This window comes from Oncorhynchus clarkii, chromosome 21 (assembly GCF_045791955.1).
Source record: "Oncorhynchus clarkii lewisi isolate Uvic-CL-2024 chromosome 21, UVic_Ocla_1.0, whole genome shotgun sequence".
NCBI lineage: Eukaryota > Metazoa > Chordata > Actinopteri > Salmoniformes > Salmonidae > Oncorhynchus > Oncorhynchus clarkii.
The window spans coordinates 11976047-11992585 of NC_092167.1; the positions used below are offsets into that span (position 1 = coordinate 11976047).

Genomic DNA, 16539 nt, shown 5'->3' on the forward strand with positions numbered 1-16539 from the left:
CTGCTGCTGTTGTCTTTCATATGGACAATATGGAGGAATACTAGCAACACTGATCTGATGCTGGACTGTACCTCCAGACTAGGTGAACACCTGATACACAGAACGAAAAAAGGTATATACAAGGGATACACATATCTAATCTAATTGGGCTTTTTAAATGATGAGTGATTAGCCTATACTTTAGATTGGCTGTATGAATAAACATACTGCACCCAGTAGGAAATGTACAATAAACAGTAGGTTTCTGCTCATTGTTAATTAAGGAAATCAAAAAATACAAAACACTGAGTAGGTGAAATCATCTTTGACAAGTATCCATAACATAGTAGAGTTAATGATTTGAACCACAGTGTAAGGGTTTTCCTCCTCTTCGTCTGAAAAGGAGGTGTAGCAAGGATCGGACCAAGATGCGGCGTGGTAAGTGTCCATGGTTGTTTATTTAAAAACATAAACTGAACACTCAATGAATACAAAACAATAAACGTGAACAAAACCGAAACAGTACAGTGTGGCGAACAGACACGGAAACAATCACCCACAAAACAACAGTGAAACCCAGGCTACCTAAGTATGATTCTCAATCAGAGACAACTAACGACACCTGCCTCTGATTGAGAACCATACTAGGCCGAACACAGAAAACCAACCTAGAAACACAAAACATAGAATGCCCACCAAACTCACGTCTTGACCAACGAAAACAAACAAATAACACAAGAACTAGGGTCAGAACGTGACACACAGTCTAAAGAACTTCAGCTTGACCAATGGTCAGGAGGTTTTTTTACCAGCAGTGATAGGGATTGTATCACCGTGGGACACTTTTGGTAGAGGCACCAGACTTGATGTTGGAAGTAAGTAACAAGATCTCTTGATTTTTCTTTCGAATAAAGAAATATGTATTTAACTTTCTTAAACGCTGTCTCTATAAAAATACTGTTATTTTAGATACTTTACTTTCTAAAAATGTTTTTTTTTCTATTGCCGCTGACTGATCCTGCTTTCAAACAACATTTTATTAAATCAAGGTCACCAAGACAAAGACCCTCATACAATTTAGACATACAAATAAACCTACAATTTAAGGTTTATTTGTATGTGTGACTTGTATGATTGCAAACTTTATAACCCTTGAAGTGTGGTTTACTGTAGTCATTGTTGCATTGTGAAAGAATCTCAGTTATGTTTGTGTTCAACCTCTTCGATTCTGCAAATACTGTAGATTTTCAGAGTGTTCTGATCAGACACATTCCTAAAATACCTGTATGACATACTAGTAACGCTAAAGTTAACCACTTAGTAGATGTTATGTTTTGTGTTTTCTTTACAACCTTTCACCAATCTAACTTGTCCATTCATATTTAGAGTGCATTTCTAAATACATTTATTTTGATGTGTACTGCTTTCATAAATCTTTTAGCCATAGTTGATGAAGTTGACATGTTCTTTGTTCCAGGTAACAGTGTCCCCACCCTCACCATCCTCCCCCCTCTAGTGAGGAGCTGTCCAGTACAACAACAGCCACACTGATGTGTCTGGCCAACAAGGGCTTCCCCTCAGACTGGGGGGAGGATTTCCTAGCCACCGTTCTAGGGAGTTTTTCCTAGCCACCATGCTTCTACACCTGCATTGCTTTCTGTTAGGGGTTTTAGGCTGGGTTTCTGTACAGCACTTTGAGATATCAGCTGATGTACGAAGGGCTATATAAATACATTTGATTTGATTTGAACCGTGAGCTGAAAAGTGGATGGGACAAGCAAGGAGCAGGAGGCCAGTCCCGGGGTCCTGGAGAAGGATGGTCTGTACAGCTGCAGCAGCACCCTGACTCTCACTGCCCAGGAGTGGACCAAGACAGTGTCAGTGATCTGTGAGGCCCAACAGGGCTCCCAGCCTACAGTCACCAAGACCCTGAAGATTGCTGACTGTTCTGGATAGGAGCCCTCAGTCACACACTCCTGTGGAGAAAGGATGCTCGTTCCTCTGCTTTGACTCTGTTCTGAGATCAGATGTTTTCTGTCTTATTGATCACTGGCATGTAGACTGACAGAGGGCTTTGCTTGAGTCAATGTGTCAATCATCTCTGTAGACTTAGTTTGTATCAGTGTTAGATTTGATGTATTCTTCTTTATTACTACTAGATATTGTAGGGATGTTTGCTTTGATGCTTTGATGAATAAGTGAAAAAAAGATTTGCCTTTGGAGCAAATATTTGTGTTGTCTATTTTAGTAATTAGACTGCAGTCTTGAATGTTGAATGATATATAAATATATTAATAAAGCCTGGTTCACAGTTTCATTGCAGACTATCAGACCTAAACCTCATTGCTTAGTTATTTATGTTCTCACTTTAAAACCATATTGTCCTCAACCAGTAGTCCATACTAACACAAGATACTACAATGTTAACAGATTAACAGGAGAGGTCTAGATACTACAATGTTAACAGATTAACAGGAGAGGTCTAGATGCTACAATGTTAACAGATTAACAGGAGAGGTCTAGATACTACAATGTTAACAGATTAACAGGAGAGGTCTAGATACTACAATGTTAACAGATTAACAGGAGAGGTCTAGATACTACAATGTTAACAGATTAACAGGAGAGGTCTATTCATGTTTTTGGAATGTTTTCGACCTGCTTGATTTATAGATTTATAAAGACAGTAATTTGATGCACACAATAATACAAGTATCACAGCTTCAACATAGTCATTGAGTCTTCTCTACTTCCAACCCCTTGAGGACAGAGTGAACATCTGGTGACTGTGCTGCTCTATTCTGGGACAAGCAGAACCACTCAGCCCTGTCCATGCCATTGCAGTTGAGCAGTTTCATTGCCTGAAATACCTTGGACTGAGTGAGATGTGAGGTAATGGACTGGTTTTAACCTCGATGGAGGATTAATAACAGATCAAATTGATATGAATGTAGATATATCTTATGCCTGAACCCAGCATCATGTCTCATTCACAGATCTAACAGTCAGTAACCTGCTCATCAAAATAGTTAATATAATGCTAGATGATCACATCAATATTTGGTTGTGAGGTGTATATAGGGATTTAATGTAATGGGGCTGATGCTGATGTAACATCACCTCACTTGAATATGGACTGGTATTGTATATGATTCATAGCATCAAAAAAAAGTTTATAGGTGCACTTTCAGGCTGTGGCAAATATAATGAGTCACAACCATGACATTATGATGATGCTGATGATGGTGATGATGATGACGATGATGGAGAACATGTGTTTTGAATGATGCTTTCTAACCATATTCAAAGTTTACCTCCTCTACTGATCAATCTTCCATGTCACTGTCTCTTCCCCCTCAGCACCTGCAGTAGGTCCCAGCTGTATCAGTACAGTCACTGTGCAGTCTGACTGAGGGAGGTTTTTGAATGGCTCTGTATCACTGTGTGAACACCCAGACACTGTTGGGGTAGTGTAAACTCTGACAGTAGTAATCTCCTGCATCTTCAGCCTGGACTCCACTGATGGTCAGAGTGAAGTCACTCCCAGATCCACTGCCACTGAATCTAGATGGAGTCCCAGACTGAAGGGTTTTAGCATAGTAAATAGGGAGTTTAGGAGCTCCTCTGGGTTTCTGGTGGTACCAGGCTAGGATGGGATTGGAGCCTCCTGCACCATTCACATTACTGCTGGTTTTGCAGTTCAGAGAGACTGTCTGTCCTGGGAGAACATTTTCCACTGCAGGAGTCTGAGTCACAGTGACACGTCCTCTGGATTCTGGAAAATAGAATAGAAACATTTCTATGAATGAAATATTACATATATTAATGAACAGTTCTTAATAGAAATAGTATTAATGATCGCATTTCTGTTGTGTAGATGTAATCATTTTTCAACAACAAAATTCAGAAAACGTTAAGCAGATGTCCAGATGAAGATGGTGATACAAGTCATTGTTGATGTGGGTTCTGTTGTCATGAAGGACAGATCTCAGTCATGAAGTGTTAAACTCACAGGGCTGTAAACACTCCCAGAGCGCTGAGCATGTGCTGCAAATGCAAAGTGTCCTCTCTGCAAATATGCCTCCTGGAGTATGCCTCATTTGGTAATATATGGGATATACATTGAGTGTACAAGACATTAGGAATGCCTTCCTAATATTGAGTTCCACCCCCTTTTGCCCTCAGAACAGCCTCAACATGTCGGGTCATGTACTCCATAAGGTGTCAAAAGCGTTCCTTCCACAGGGAAACCATTCTTGATATTCACGGGAAAGTGTTGAATGTGAAAAACCCAGCATCATTGCAGTTCTTAACACACAAACCGGTGCGCCTGGCACCTACTATCATACCCCATTAAAAGGTACTTCAATATTTTGTCTTGCCCATTCACTCTCTGAATGGCACACATATACAATTCATGTCTTAATTGTCTTAATTGTCTCAAGGCTTAATAATCCTTCTATAACCTATGTCCCCCCCTTCATCTACCCCGATTTAAGTGGATTTAACAAGTGACATCAATACTGGATCATAGCATTCACCTGGATTGACCTGGTCAGTCTGTCATGGAAGGTTCCTAATGTTTTGTCCACTCAGTGTATATCATCCACTGAGTGACTGTTTTCAGTTTAAGATGTTGGTTGGTCAAATAATAAAGGGAACAAACCTATGATACTCTCTAGACTGTAGTCCTCAACACTATCACTGGTCTAGTCCTCAACACTATCACTGGTCTAGTCCACAACACTATCACTGGTGTAGTCCTCAACACCATCACTGGTCTATTCCTCAACACCATCACTGGTGTAGTCCTCAACACCATCACTGGTCTATTCCTCAACACCATCACTGGTCTAGTCCTCAACACTATCACTGGTCTAGTCCTCAACACTATCACTGGTCTAGTCCTCAACACTATCACTGGTCTAGTCCACAACACTATCACTGGTGTAGTCCTCAACACCATCACTGGTCTATTCCTCAACACCATCACTGGTCTAGTCCTCAACACCATCACTGGTCTAGTCCACAACACTATCACTGGTGTAGTCCTCAACACCATCACTGGTCTATTCCTCAACACCATCACTGGTCTAGTCCTCAACACCATCACTGGTCTAGTCCTCAACACTATCACTGGTCTAGTCCTCAACACTATCACTGGTCTATTCCTCAACACCATCACTGGTCTAGTCCTCAACACTATCACTGGTGTAGTCCTCTATCACTGGTGTAGTCCTCAACACTATCACTGGTGTAGTCCTCAACACTATCACTGGTGTAGTCCTCAACACTATCACTGGTCTAGTCCTCAACACCATCACTTGTCTAGTCCTCAACACTATCACTGGTGTAGTCCTCAACACTATCACTGGTGTAGTCCTCAACACTATCACTGGTCTAGTCCTCAACACTATCACTGTGTCTAGTCCTCAACACTATCACTGTGTCTAGTCCGCAACATTATTACTGGTCTAGTCCTGAACACTATCACTGTATCTAGTCCTGAACACTATCACTGTGTCTAGTCCTCAACATTATCACTGGTCTAGTCCTCAACGCTATCACTGGTACAGTCCCTAACACTATCACTGGTCTAGTCCCTAACACTATCACTGGTCTAGTCCTCAACACTATCACTGGTCAAGTCCTCCCCCTCAGCACCTGCAGCTAAGACTGTCTGAGAGTGGTCTGAGTGGGGAGGCGAAAACTGAAAACTATCTGCTATTGGCAGAGAGATTTGGAACTCTCTTTGTTACTGGTGTATTAACCCATTTGCCACATGGTAACGTCCCCATGGAAAGCCGAAACTCCCTCCAATGCAAACCTGCTAATTAGAAGTACTGTATGTACAGTACATCACATTTTCAACCAGGAACTATCAGGAAATAACACTGATCCATTTTTTTCACACTTTTACAATGTTAGTTTAATCAGCTGTTTTTCAATATGATATAAAACACAGGAAAAAACAGAATTTTGACTGCACAGGGCCTTAAATGGATTACTGCTGGTTTTACAGCAGTGGAGAATAACTACAGTATACGACCTGAAAGGACAGCTTTCCCTGCAGGAGTCTGAGTCACAGTGATCTGCCCTCTGGATACTGAGAAAAGAATAACACATTGTCAAGATCAGATTCCATTTAAGTTCAGTTTTCTGAAATATCATATGCTTTAGAATTTAACAGCAACTTTACCTTGAACTCAAACGGCAAGCATCAAGATGAAGGAATCTACTCAATCTGTATCGCGGGAGTTCAGCATTACAGCGTGATTGACTTTTAAAAGCACTGTTCTTGCATTAGCGGAGACTGCTTTCACCGTAAAAGCTGCATGTGGGGCTGCAGGTAGCCTAGTGGTTAATAGGTTGCTGGTTCAAGTCCCTGACTTGACTTGGTGAAAAATCTGTCAATGTGCCCTTGAGCAAGGCACTTCACTCTAATTGCTCCTGTAAGTCCCTCTGGATAAGAGCCTCTGCTAAGTGAAGGAAATGTAATATGTTGGATCAATTGAAAATTATCTTCACATTTCTATCGTGTAATCTGTAGTGCTTCAGCGATACAAATTGAACAGAGCCTGAAAATGATGATAAAAGTCATGGTTGTTGTGGGTTCTGTTGTCATGACGGACAGCTCTCAGTCATGACGTGTTAAACCCAAATGTTTATACACTCTAGCGGGCATATGCATATTCATGTTTTAAATCTATTTCAGTTTCCAAGTAGGCTCCTATCATTAAAAACTGTATTTTATCCTGCACATGTTAGCTTTTATAACAACAAACATCATGCGTTTTACTCTAATATATTGTATATGACAACTTTTCTATTCCATCCGTATCGCTGAAGTTCACAGCTAAAGCCCGATTAAAATGTAAAGGCTTCAGCAATACAGATTGAATACAGCCCGAACTGTCAGTTCACTCATGCTTGGACTCTTACATAAGTTCCTCAAATCAGTTTGTGAACCCTTCTCAAAACTAAAGCTGATCAGATTCCTCTGGTAGTGGTGTCTCTTCTCTGTGACTTTACAACCGGAGATATATCTGAGATAAACAGGGAATATACACAACATGAATCAATATTACTGCTGTTACTTTTTCTCCTGGACAAAATGGAGGAACACAAATGCTGGATTTAATGTTGAACACTGACTGTTCTGTTCCTAAGAGGAAATCTGATACACAGAAGAAAGACTAATGACAAATATCTAGATTTGAGATACAATTTATATTTTTTATGAATTGTATAAACAGCCCATGTGAAGTGTTTATTTTACCTCGAAAGATGTTAAATGGTATTTGTGTTTAGTGTGATTCTTTCTGTATGAGGGATTTTCACTGTTACAGCTGAAGCATCACAGCACAGAGAGGTTTTTGTACCAGCAGTAATAGGGGTTGTATCACTGTGGTGGACTTTTGGTAGCGGCACCAGACTAGATGTTGGAAGTAAGTAAACACCACAATTAACCACTTTTTTCACTTTTTGATATCACTGTAATTTCTCTGTCAACTGTATGACTTTATGTTGAGCAATTTTTTGGTTTGTTTTACACCTTTATATTTTATAATAATATTGTAGTGTTTTTCATTTAATCCAAAAACTATTTCAAATTTAGAATATAACATTATATTTGACCAGTATTCATATGAGTTCATGAATTAAACCACAGTCTGAAATATGTAAGCATTCAGCTTTCCCAATGAGTGTTAGGTTTCTGTATGAGCAGTAATAGGGGTTGTATCACTGTGGCACACTTTTGGTAGCGGCACCAGACTAGATGTTGGAAGTAAGTTTCTTGATGTTTGTCTGATTCCATTGTTTTTCTTAAACTCTTTATTCTCTATTAAAACATTTCGATTTGAGATATTTTACTTTCCAAAAATATTGTTATATATTGATTTTGACTGAGTCTTCTTTCAACAGCTGATTTAATCAAAATGTTCAATTGTAGGCATTTATTATTTTATTTGTATGATTGCAGACTATATAACTTTTATTCTGTTTCGATAACTATAATATTTGTTTTTGTAGTCATCAGCACATTGTGATTGATTGGTAATGTGAACATAAAAGGTCTCTGTTATGTTCATATCCAACCTCTTTGATTCTGCAAAATACTACAAATATGAGTATTCTGATCAGATACGTTCCTAAAAAAATATCTGTATGACAAAGTAATGCTAAAGTTAAACACGTCATACTTGTATACTTTATACTTGTAATCTACTTTATATCTTTTAACTGTTTGTGTTTTCTTCACGTCATTTAGCAATCTAACTTCCATATTAAGTCATTTCCAAAGTACTGTGTTTTGATATAGATGATGTGCTGTGTTTCTTTCAGGTAACAGTTCCCCCACCCTCACCGTCCTGCCCCCCTCTAGTGAGGAGCTGTCCAGTACAACAACAGCCACACTGATGTGTCTGGCCAACAAGGGCTTCCCCTCAGACTGGACCATAAGATGGAAAGTGGATGGCAACAGCAAGAATCAGGAGGCCAGTTCTAGGGTCCAGGAAAAGGACGGTCTGTATAGCTGGAGCAGCACCCTGACCCTCACTTACCAGGAGTGGACCAAGGCAGGAGAGGTGACCTGTGAAGCCCAGCAGATATCCCAGACTCCGGTCACCAAGACCCTGAAGAGGGCTGACTGTTCTGGGTAGAACCCCTCAGTCACACACCCCTGTGGAGAGAGGATGTTGGTTCCTCGGCTTTGACTTTCTTTGTTCTAAGATCAGTTGTTCTCTGATTTAGTGATCACTCTCGTGTAGACTAACAGGGGGCTTGGCTTGAGTTTCTGTGTCAATCCATTCTGTAGAATGAGATTTTGTTCGTTTTAGATTTGATGTGATCTGCGTTTATTCACTATCATGTTTGCTTTGATGCTTTGATCATGTAATAATGGATTAAAATAAAGTTTTCTTTTTGGAATGCATATTTGTGTTGTTTCTATTAATGAACATGATAATATCTATATTTGTAATATTGTGGAAAATAAATGTAATCAGCTAGGCTGGTTAATGGTGTATTTGAAAACTGTCAGGCCTAAACCTTATCCTTGCGTAACATCATCATTGACCAGTAATTAATATCATCACAATATAATATGTTATGGTCTGTGCTTTGAAGCTAAAAACACTACTTCAAGATATAGAGTAGAGTAGAGAGAGTCTTCTCTACCTCCAACACCCTGTGAACAGAGTGAACATCTGGTGACAGTGCTGCTCTATTCTGGGACAAGCAGAACCACTGAGCCCTGTCTATGTAAATCTGTTTCACTCCCACTGCTACCAGTCTAGTTTCAGTTTCACTGCCTGAACTGGGCCAGATGTGAGTGGGTGGACTAGTTTTACATTCTTACAATGAATAAACTACCATGTAATAGATTACATATAAAATGGGTATTACTAAAGACAGACATTGACAGTTACTGACATCAAATTCTAATTCAGAATTGGTTACGGATGTCTGTGCATTGTCTGAGCTCAACATCTTTTTCCTGAAAGCAGAGGGAAAGTGTTAAACTCACAGGGCTATAAACCCTCCGAGAGCACTGAAGCATGTGCTGCCAATGCAAAGGGTTCTCTCTATGCAAACAGACTTTCATGGTCCCCCAGGGAAATTGTAGTTGAATAGAGCTGTGTGAGCAGCAGAACTTTGAAAGTGTTGAGAGCTGATTGTCCAGCCAATCATGGCCTTGATTGATAAACATGCCTCTGCTGGAATCAATTAAAGACTGGGAAGGTGCTGGAAGATTTAATCAGGTTGTAGCAGGAACAAGGTGTTGTTTTAAGGGTTTACAATCATCTTCTCAACATACATGGTTGAATTGTTAATCAAAACCTAGGAGAACCAAGGCACTCTTAATATAGTTAAAATGCCTTTATTATGATAGCATGTTCAATAAAACAAAATATTTTAAACTCTGATGTGTTTCGACATGGCCGTCAGGACATGGTGGTTGAATAGTCCTCAACACTATTCAACCACCCCCGAGACTGGGTTTTTTTAATTCTGAAATGATGTGAGACACTTATTCCACACAGATGGAGTCCATTCAAAATATTTTGTGACAATTTGAGGCAGTGTTTGCATATGAACTAATTAAGGTTTGCCATAACAAAGCGTAGGAAGACTTATGCAATCTAGAGACGCATGGTTGTTATTGCTTCAGGAACGCTTTAACGTGACGGTGCATGAGTTGACATGTTATCATCATTACTGGTATACACTCAGTTTACTCTTTCCATGACAAAGACTGACCAGGTGAACGCTACGATCCCTTATTCATATGACTTGTTAAATCCACTTCAATCAGTGTAGATGAAGGGGAAGAGACAGGTTAAAGAAGGATTTTTAAACCTTGAGACAGGGATTGTGTGGTAACACTTCACTTGACACCTAGCATCATAATGCTATGACACGGTCATAACCATGTCATATTACCTAACAGCTGACATATCTTGTTATAACCTGTCATAATGGGGTCATAACACATATATTTTGACCTATTGTGACATATATATTGCTTTATTTTATGGCTGGTTATGACACCTACATAAGAGTGACAAAACCCACACAACCTACCACACAAGGCAAAACATTCCATTACACCCTAGCCTACTTATCAACAGTATGTTTATGTTATGTAACATTTCCTGAAATGTACCTTATCAAGTACGGTAGTATGGGTATTTGGACACGGCCACTGTCTCTTCCCACTCAGCACCTGGAGTCAAACCCAACTAGCGCAGTCACTGTGAAATCTGAGGGAGGTTTTTGTATGGCTCTATATCACTGTGTGAACACCCAGACACTGTTGGGGTAGTGTAAACTCTGACAGTAGTAATCTCCTGTATCTTCAGCCTGGACTCCACTGATGGTCAGAGTGAAGTCACTCCCAGATCCACTGCCACTGAATCTAGATGGTATCCCAGAGTTACGGGTACTAATGAAATATGTAAGGAGTTTAGGAGATTCTCCGAGTTTCTGTTGATACCAGGCCAACCTCTGTCCATGTGTATCACTGTATACTGCACTGCTGGTCTTACAGCTGAGACTGACTGAGTGACCCACTGAAACAGCGTTCACTGCAGGAGTCTGGGTCACTGTGACCTGGCCTCTGGACTCTGAAAAATAAATGTAATTAACATTCAATCGTGCATTAATTTGCTCATTGCTTCACAAAAGAATGACTTTACAATAACATAATGGTATTTACTTTAATAAGGTTAAGTAACTACAGTCAGGGTAAATGTATGTAAAATATATTACCTTGAAAGCAGAGAGCAAATATCCAGATGAAGATGGTGATAAAAGTCATGGTTGTTTTGGGTTCTGTTGTCATGAAGGACAGCTCTCAGTCATGAAGTGTTAAACTCACAGGGTTATAAATACTCCCAGAGCACTGAAGCAAGTGCTGCCAATGCAAACTGTCATATGTAAATAGTCTTACTGCTAGTACCTACATTCATAACTGTTAGCTATATAACTACATACAGATTATGCAGATACAGAATATTTTATTGTGTTATAAATAACTTATACTGTAAATCAGTGATCTAAGAGGAACATGTAATTATCTAAGTGTGTCAGTGGATTATACTCATAACCCAGGATTATCAGTCCCTAATACGTTATTCCAGTACTTCAGTACTATCAGTCCCTATTGTATTATATTAGTAGTTCAGTACTCTCTGTCCCTATTGTGTTATATTTGTACTTCAGTACTATCAGTCCCTATTGTATTATATTTGTACTTCAGTACTATCAGTCCCTATTGTATTATATTAGTAGTTCAGTACTATCAGTCCCTATTGTATTATATTTGTACTTCAGTACTATCAGTCCCTATTGTATTATACTCGTACTTCAGTACTATCAGTCCCTATTCTGCCCTGCAAAGGCAAAACTCAGTAACAACAAAACTCGTCAAAGATCTTTGATCTGTTGTAATGGCCAAGTATATTACCTGATTAACGTGGTATTTAGTTTCCTGACACAATAACAATAATAAAACAGTTGACAGAAATTGCTATCTGTCTATACAGAAAAATACTTTTAAGTCAGATTTTGAAGATTTGCCATTGTTGGGTATTATTGTATTATACTAGCACTTCAGTATTCAGGGTGGGACTGAGAGTGCTCTGTGTGTTAAGGTGCCTGCCCACTCTTGTGTGATGGAGGTTTTTGTATGGCGACTTAACCATTATGAATCGTTGTGGTGGACTTTTGGAAGCGGAACAAAACTAGTGCTGAAAAGTAAGTACATTTTTGTCTTCTCTCATTAAAACAAAATGTAATCATACTATGAACAACATTATGAGATGTTATCATCTTCTCCAGAATAAATACTTTAAGGCTATAGAGATTTCTGGGGACAGATAGGTAGATTGGTAAATGGCAGTGTCACCAAAGTGAGAGAATTGTTCACGTACCACCAAGTTTATATTCTAAGGTGATTTAAAAAGAGGACATTTTGATACACAGTATTGCACGTCAGCTCATTGTTCTGTCAATTTGTAGCAACTACTTTTTCTATATTATAAGCAACACTTTGTATTTTATTCATCGTAGATGTTACCACTGACATGGTTTAAAGGGGAACCTCCTCTATAGTTTTAAAAAGTACTTTGCGGTCATTTTGGCTTGTGTCTCAGGGTAGATTTGACAACATTTACATGTAGATTTACAATTTTAATAGTATATACGATTATTAAATCTGAATATGTAATATCTGTTTACTGCATGTCTTTGTAGACTATGGGACGGTTTGTCAAACACATTGAGCTTAGTCCTGGACTAAAAAGCAAGCTCAATGGATAATCTTCATTGAAAGTGTTTTTTAGTCTAGGACAAGGCTTCATCTGTGTCCAGGAAACCCCCTCTTAGTATTTTGTTGCTCTTGGTGGGCTATACTGTAGAGCATGAATGTAACATACATGTTACATGTTAATCTGATGGATTGCTTTGTCTAAAAATATTTTCAGAGTTTATTTTTGCCTTTATCTTTATAGATTAAGTGTTTTGTTATCCTTAGTACTGTAGCTAGTTGTTTATCCTGTGTGTACTGCCTCTCCTCTCCTCTCCTCTCCTCTCCTCTCCTCTCCTCTCCTCTCCTCTCCTCTCCTCTCCTCTCCTCTCCTCTCCTAATATATTCCATGATACAGTAGTAGCAGTAGTATCTGACCCTCCTCTCTCCTCTGTCCTCTCTTCCAGCTGGTCCCTCTATCAGACCCACAGTGTCTCTGCTCCCCCCGTCCTCTGAGCAGCTCTTCGGGGGCTCGGCCACACTGGCCTGCCTGCTGAGTGGCTACTCCCCCCAGGGGGCGATGGTGAGCTGGGAGGTGGATGGGGAGGAGGTGAAGGATGGGGTCCTGACCTCCACAGAAGAAGAGAAGGGCGGCCACTACAGCCGCAGCAGCACCCTGACCCTGAGCAAGGCACGCTGGGAAGAGGGAGAGGTGTACACCTGCAGGGTCGCCCATGAAGACACCAGTGATTCGGCCGCCTTCCGGAAAAGTCACTGTAGTGTCTAGGGACCGGAGAAGCCATTGTAGGAGGCTAGAGAGTCCACACATATTTGTGTTTTAGAGCTGAATGTTACAGTATAGTAGTGAATCAATTCAGGAGTGATGTGTGCCAAAATGAAGTATTTTGTGATTAAGTTGTAAATGTCATCTTGCTTCTGAGTTCAAATAAAGCTTGTTTTAATTGAAATATAACCACAAGAGTTACTTTAATGTTCATTCCGGTGATCACTATCTCATGAACAGGAAGCAAATTTGATACTAATTTATATAAAAGGGCATCTGATTCAACAAATACTCTGCAATCATTTCTACAAATGAACGATCCTGTTAGACTGCAGCACCAATAGCAGTGAGAATAATTAGTGATATTTGATAATAAACCTCTAAGATCTGCTCTCAGAACTGTCACGAACCTGCTCAGAGCCCATAACAAAAAGGGAGACAACGTAGAAATAAGGAATAACAAAAATAAATGTATTAACTAAAGTAAACTATTTACAATGAACAATGGTGTGTGCAGTCAGTAATCAGTAGTGTAAGTGAGTGGTTGCCTGCATAGATGGTGATAATGAGGGGTGTTGAAAGGTGCCATAGCAAACAAACAAACACAACGTCCACAAAAAGGCCACAACCAAATCCAACAGTGTGTCTGCATGGAGAGAGTCTCCTCAATGAATGGGGAAAAGGTGTATTTATCCCGGGACACACCCGGGCCCAGGTGTGTCCCATTTTGCTGACGACCCTCCCAGCTCCGCCCACCGACATCCTATTAAGGTAAACAAGAGCAAAGAATTCGACAGACAGAGTGGGAAGGTCGTCATAGAGCTCACACTGCTGAACAGTTACTTTCCATAACATACAGAGTGCATTCGGAAAGTATTCAGACTGCTTCCCTTTTTCCACATTTTGTTACGTTAGAGACAGGATTGTGTCGAGGCACAGATCTGGGGAAGGATACTAAAACATTTCTGCAGCATTGAAGGTCCCCAAGAACACAGTGGCCTCCATTATTCTTAAATGGAAGAAGTTTGGAACCACCAAGACTCTTCCTAGAGCTCCCTGCCCAGCCAAATTGAGCAATCGGGGGAGAAGGGCCTTGGTCAGGGAGGTGACCAAGAACCCGATGGTTACTCTGATAGAGCTCCAGAGTTCCTCTGTGGAGATGGGCGAACCTTACAGAAGGACAACCATCTCTGCAGCACTCCACCAATCAGGACTTTATTGTAGAGTGACCAGACGGAAGCCACTCCTCAGTAAAAGGCACAACAGCACACTTGGAGTTTGCCAAAAGGCACCTAAAGGACTCTCAGACCATGAGCAACAAGATTCTCTGGTCTGATGATGCCAAGACTGAACTCTTTGGCCTGATTGCCATATGTCACGTCTGGAGGAAACCTGGCACCATCCCTACGGTGAAGCATGGTGGTGGCAGCATCATGATGTGGGGATGGTTTTCAGAGGCAGGGACTGGGAAACTAGTCAGGATCAAGGGAAAGATGAACGGAGCAAAGATCCATAAATATCCTTGTTGAAAACCTTTGCCAGAGCATACAGGACCTCAGACTGAGTTTCACCTTTCAACAGGACAACGACCCTAAGCACACAGCTAAGACAATGCAGGAGTGGCTTCGGGACAAGTCTCTGAATGTCCTTGAGTGGCCCAGCCAGAGCTTGAACCCGATCGAACATCTCTGGAGAGACCTGAAAATAGCTGTGCAGTGATGCTCCCCATCCAACCTGACAGAGCTTGAGAGGATCTGCAGAGAACAATGGGAGAAATTCTCCAAATACAGGTGTGCCAAGCTTGTAGCGTCATACCTAAGAAGACTCGGAGCTGTAATCGCTGCCAAAGGTGCTTCAACAAAGTACAGAGTAAAGGGTTTGAATACTTACCGAATGCAATGTATCTATAATGTTTCATTCCTAACGTGATTTTATTATATTAGATGTTTTAGCAATTGTTTTCAATAATGTGTGGTCTACACTTTTCCATTATTTCCCCCCTGGTCTTCTCTACCTCCAACCCCCTGGGAACAGAGTGAACATCTGGTGACAGTGCTGCTCTATTCTGGGACAAGCAGAACCACCCAGCCCTGTCTATGCAAATCTGTTTCACTCTTACAGCTACCAGTCTAGCAGTTGACCTGTTTTACTGCCTAAAAGACCATGGACTGGGCCAGATGGGAGGGAGTGGACTGGTTTGAACCTTCATGGTGGATTCAGGGAGGGTACAGTAACAGATATTTCAACATGTAATCTATGACAGATAAAATGGATATTATACATTATGTAGATATATCTAATGCCTGAACCCAGCACCATGTCTTACCCACAGATCTAACCTTCAGTAACCTCCTCCAAAATAGTTAATATAATGCTAGATGATCACATCAATATCTGGTTGTGAGGTCTGGTTGTGAGGTGTATATGGGGATTGTATCTAGGGGGTGATGCTGATGCTGATGTACCATCACCTTCTTTTTCTTTACTTCTGTGCACCACTCAGGCTCCCGAGTGGCGCAGTGGCCTAAGACACTGCATCTCAATGCAAGAGGTGTCATTGCAGTACATGGTTGAAATCCAGGCTGCATCTCATCTGGCCATGATTGGTAGTCCCATCAGGCGGTGCACAATTGGCCCAAATTGCCCAGGTTTAGCTGGGGTGATCTGAATGATCTGAATGATGCTTTCTAAACATATTCAAAGTTGACTTCACTACACCAGTGGTCCATGTCACTGTCTCTTCTATGACAGAACCTCAGGTTGTTTTGATGGGTTATGATCATGTTATTTCATCTCAATAAATATGGTTGAATCTTTGCTAGAAACTCACTGGGGGACCTTGCAGAGACTGGGATATTTATTCTGAAATAATGTGAGACATTCTTTTACATGGAGTCCATTCAACTTATTGCCTGAAATGTTAATTAAAGGTTTGTTTGCCATTGCAGAAGGGAAGGAATCTGTATGTAGTCTGGACTTATGGGTGTTTTCAGTTCAGAAATGCTTATAAGTTCTGTGTCTTTGT

At 40.5% G+C, this 16539-nt stretch overlaps 3 gene segments (V, D, J or C); 2 read left to right on the plus strand and 1 right to left on the minus strand.

Annotated features, from left to right (window-relative positions):
- Positions 1-3416: 3416 nt before the first annotated feature.
- LOC139378579 (Ig kappa chain V region 3547-like) lies at positions 3417-11326 on the minus strand. The segment is given in 2 exon segments: positions 3417-3754; positions 11254-11326. Coding segments are annotated over 2 exon segments (411 nt in total).
- LOC139378577 (Ig kappa-b4 chain C region-like) lies at positions 7737-8914 on the plus strand. The segment is given in 2 exon segments: positions 7737-7768; positions 8326-8914. A coding segment is annotated over 1 exon segment (243 nt).
- A 705-nt stretch (positions 11327-12031) lies between the features above and the next one.
- On the plus strand, positions 12032-13700 carry LOC139378575 (Ig kappa chain C region, B allele-like). The segment is given in 2 exon segments: positions 12032-12240; positions 13198-13700. Coding segments are annotated over 2 exon segments (402 nt in total).
- Positions 13701-16539: the final 2839 nt, after the last annotated feature.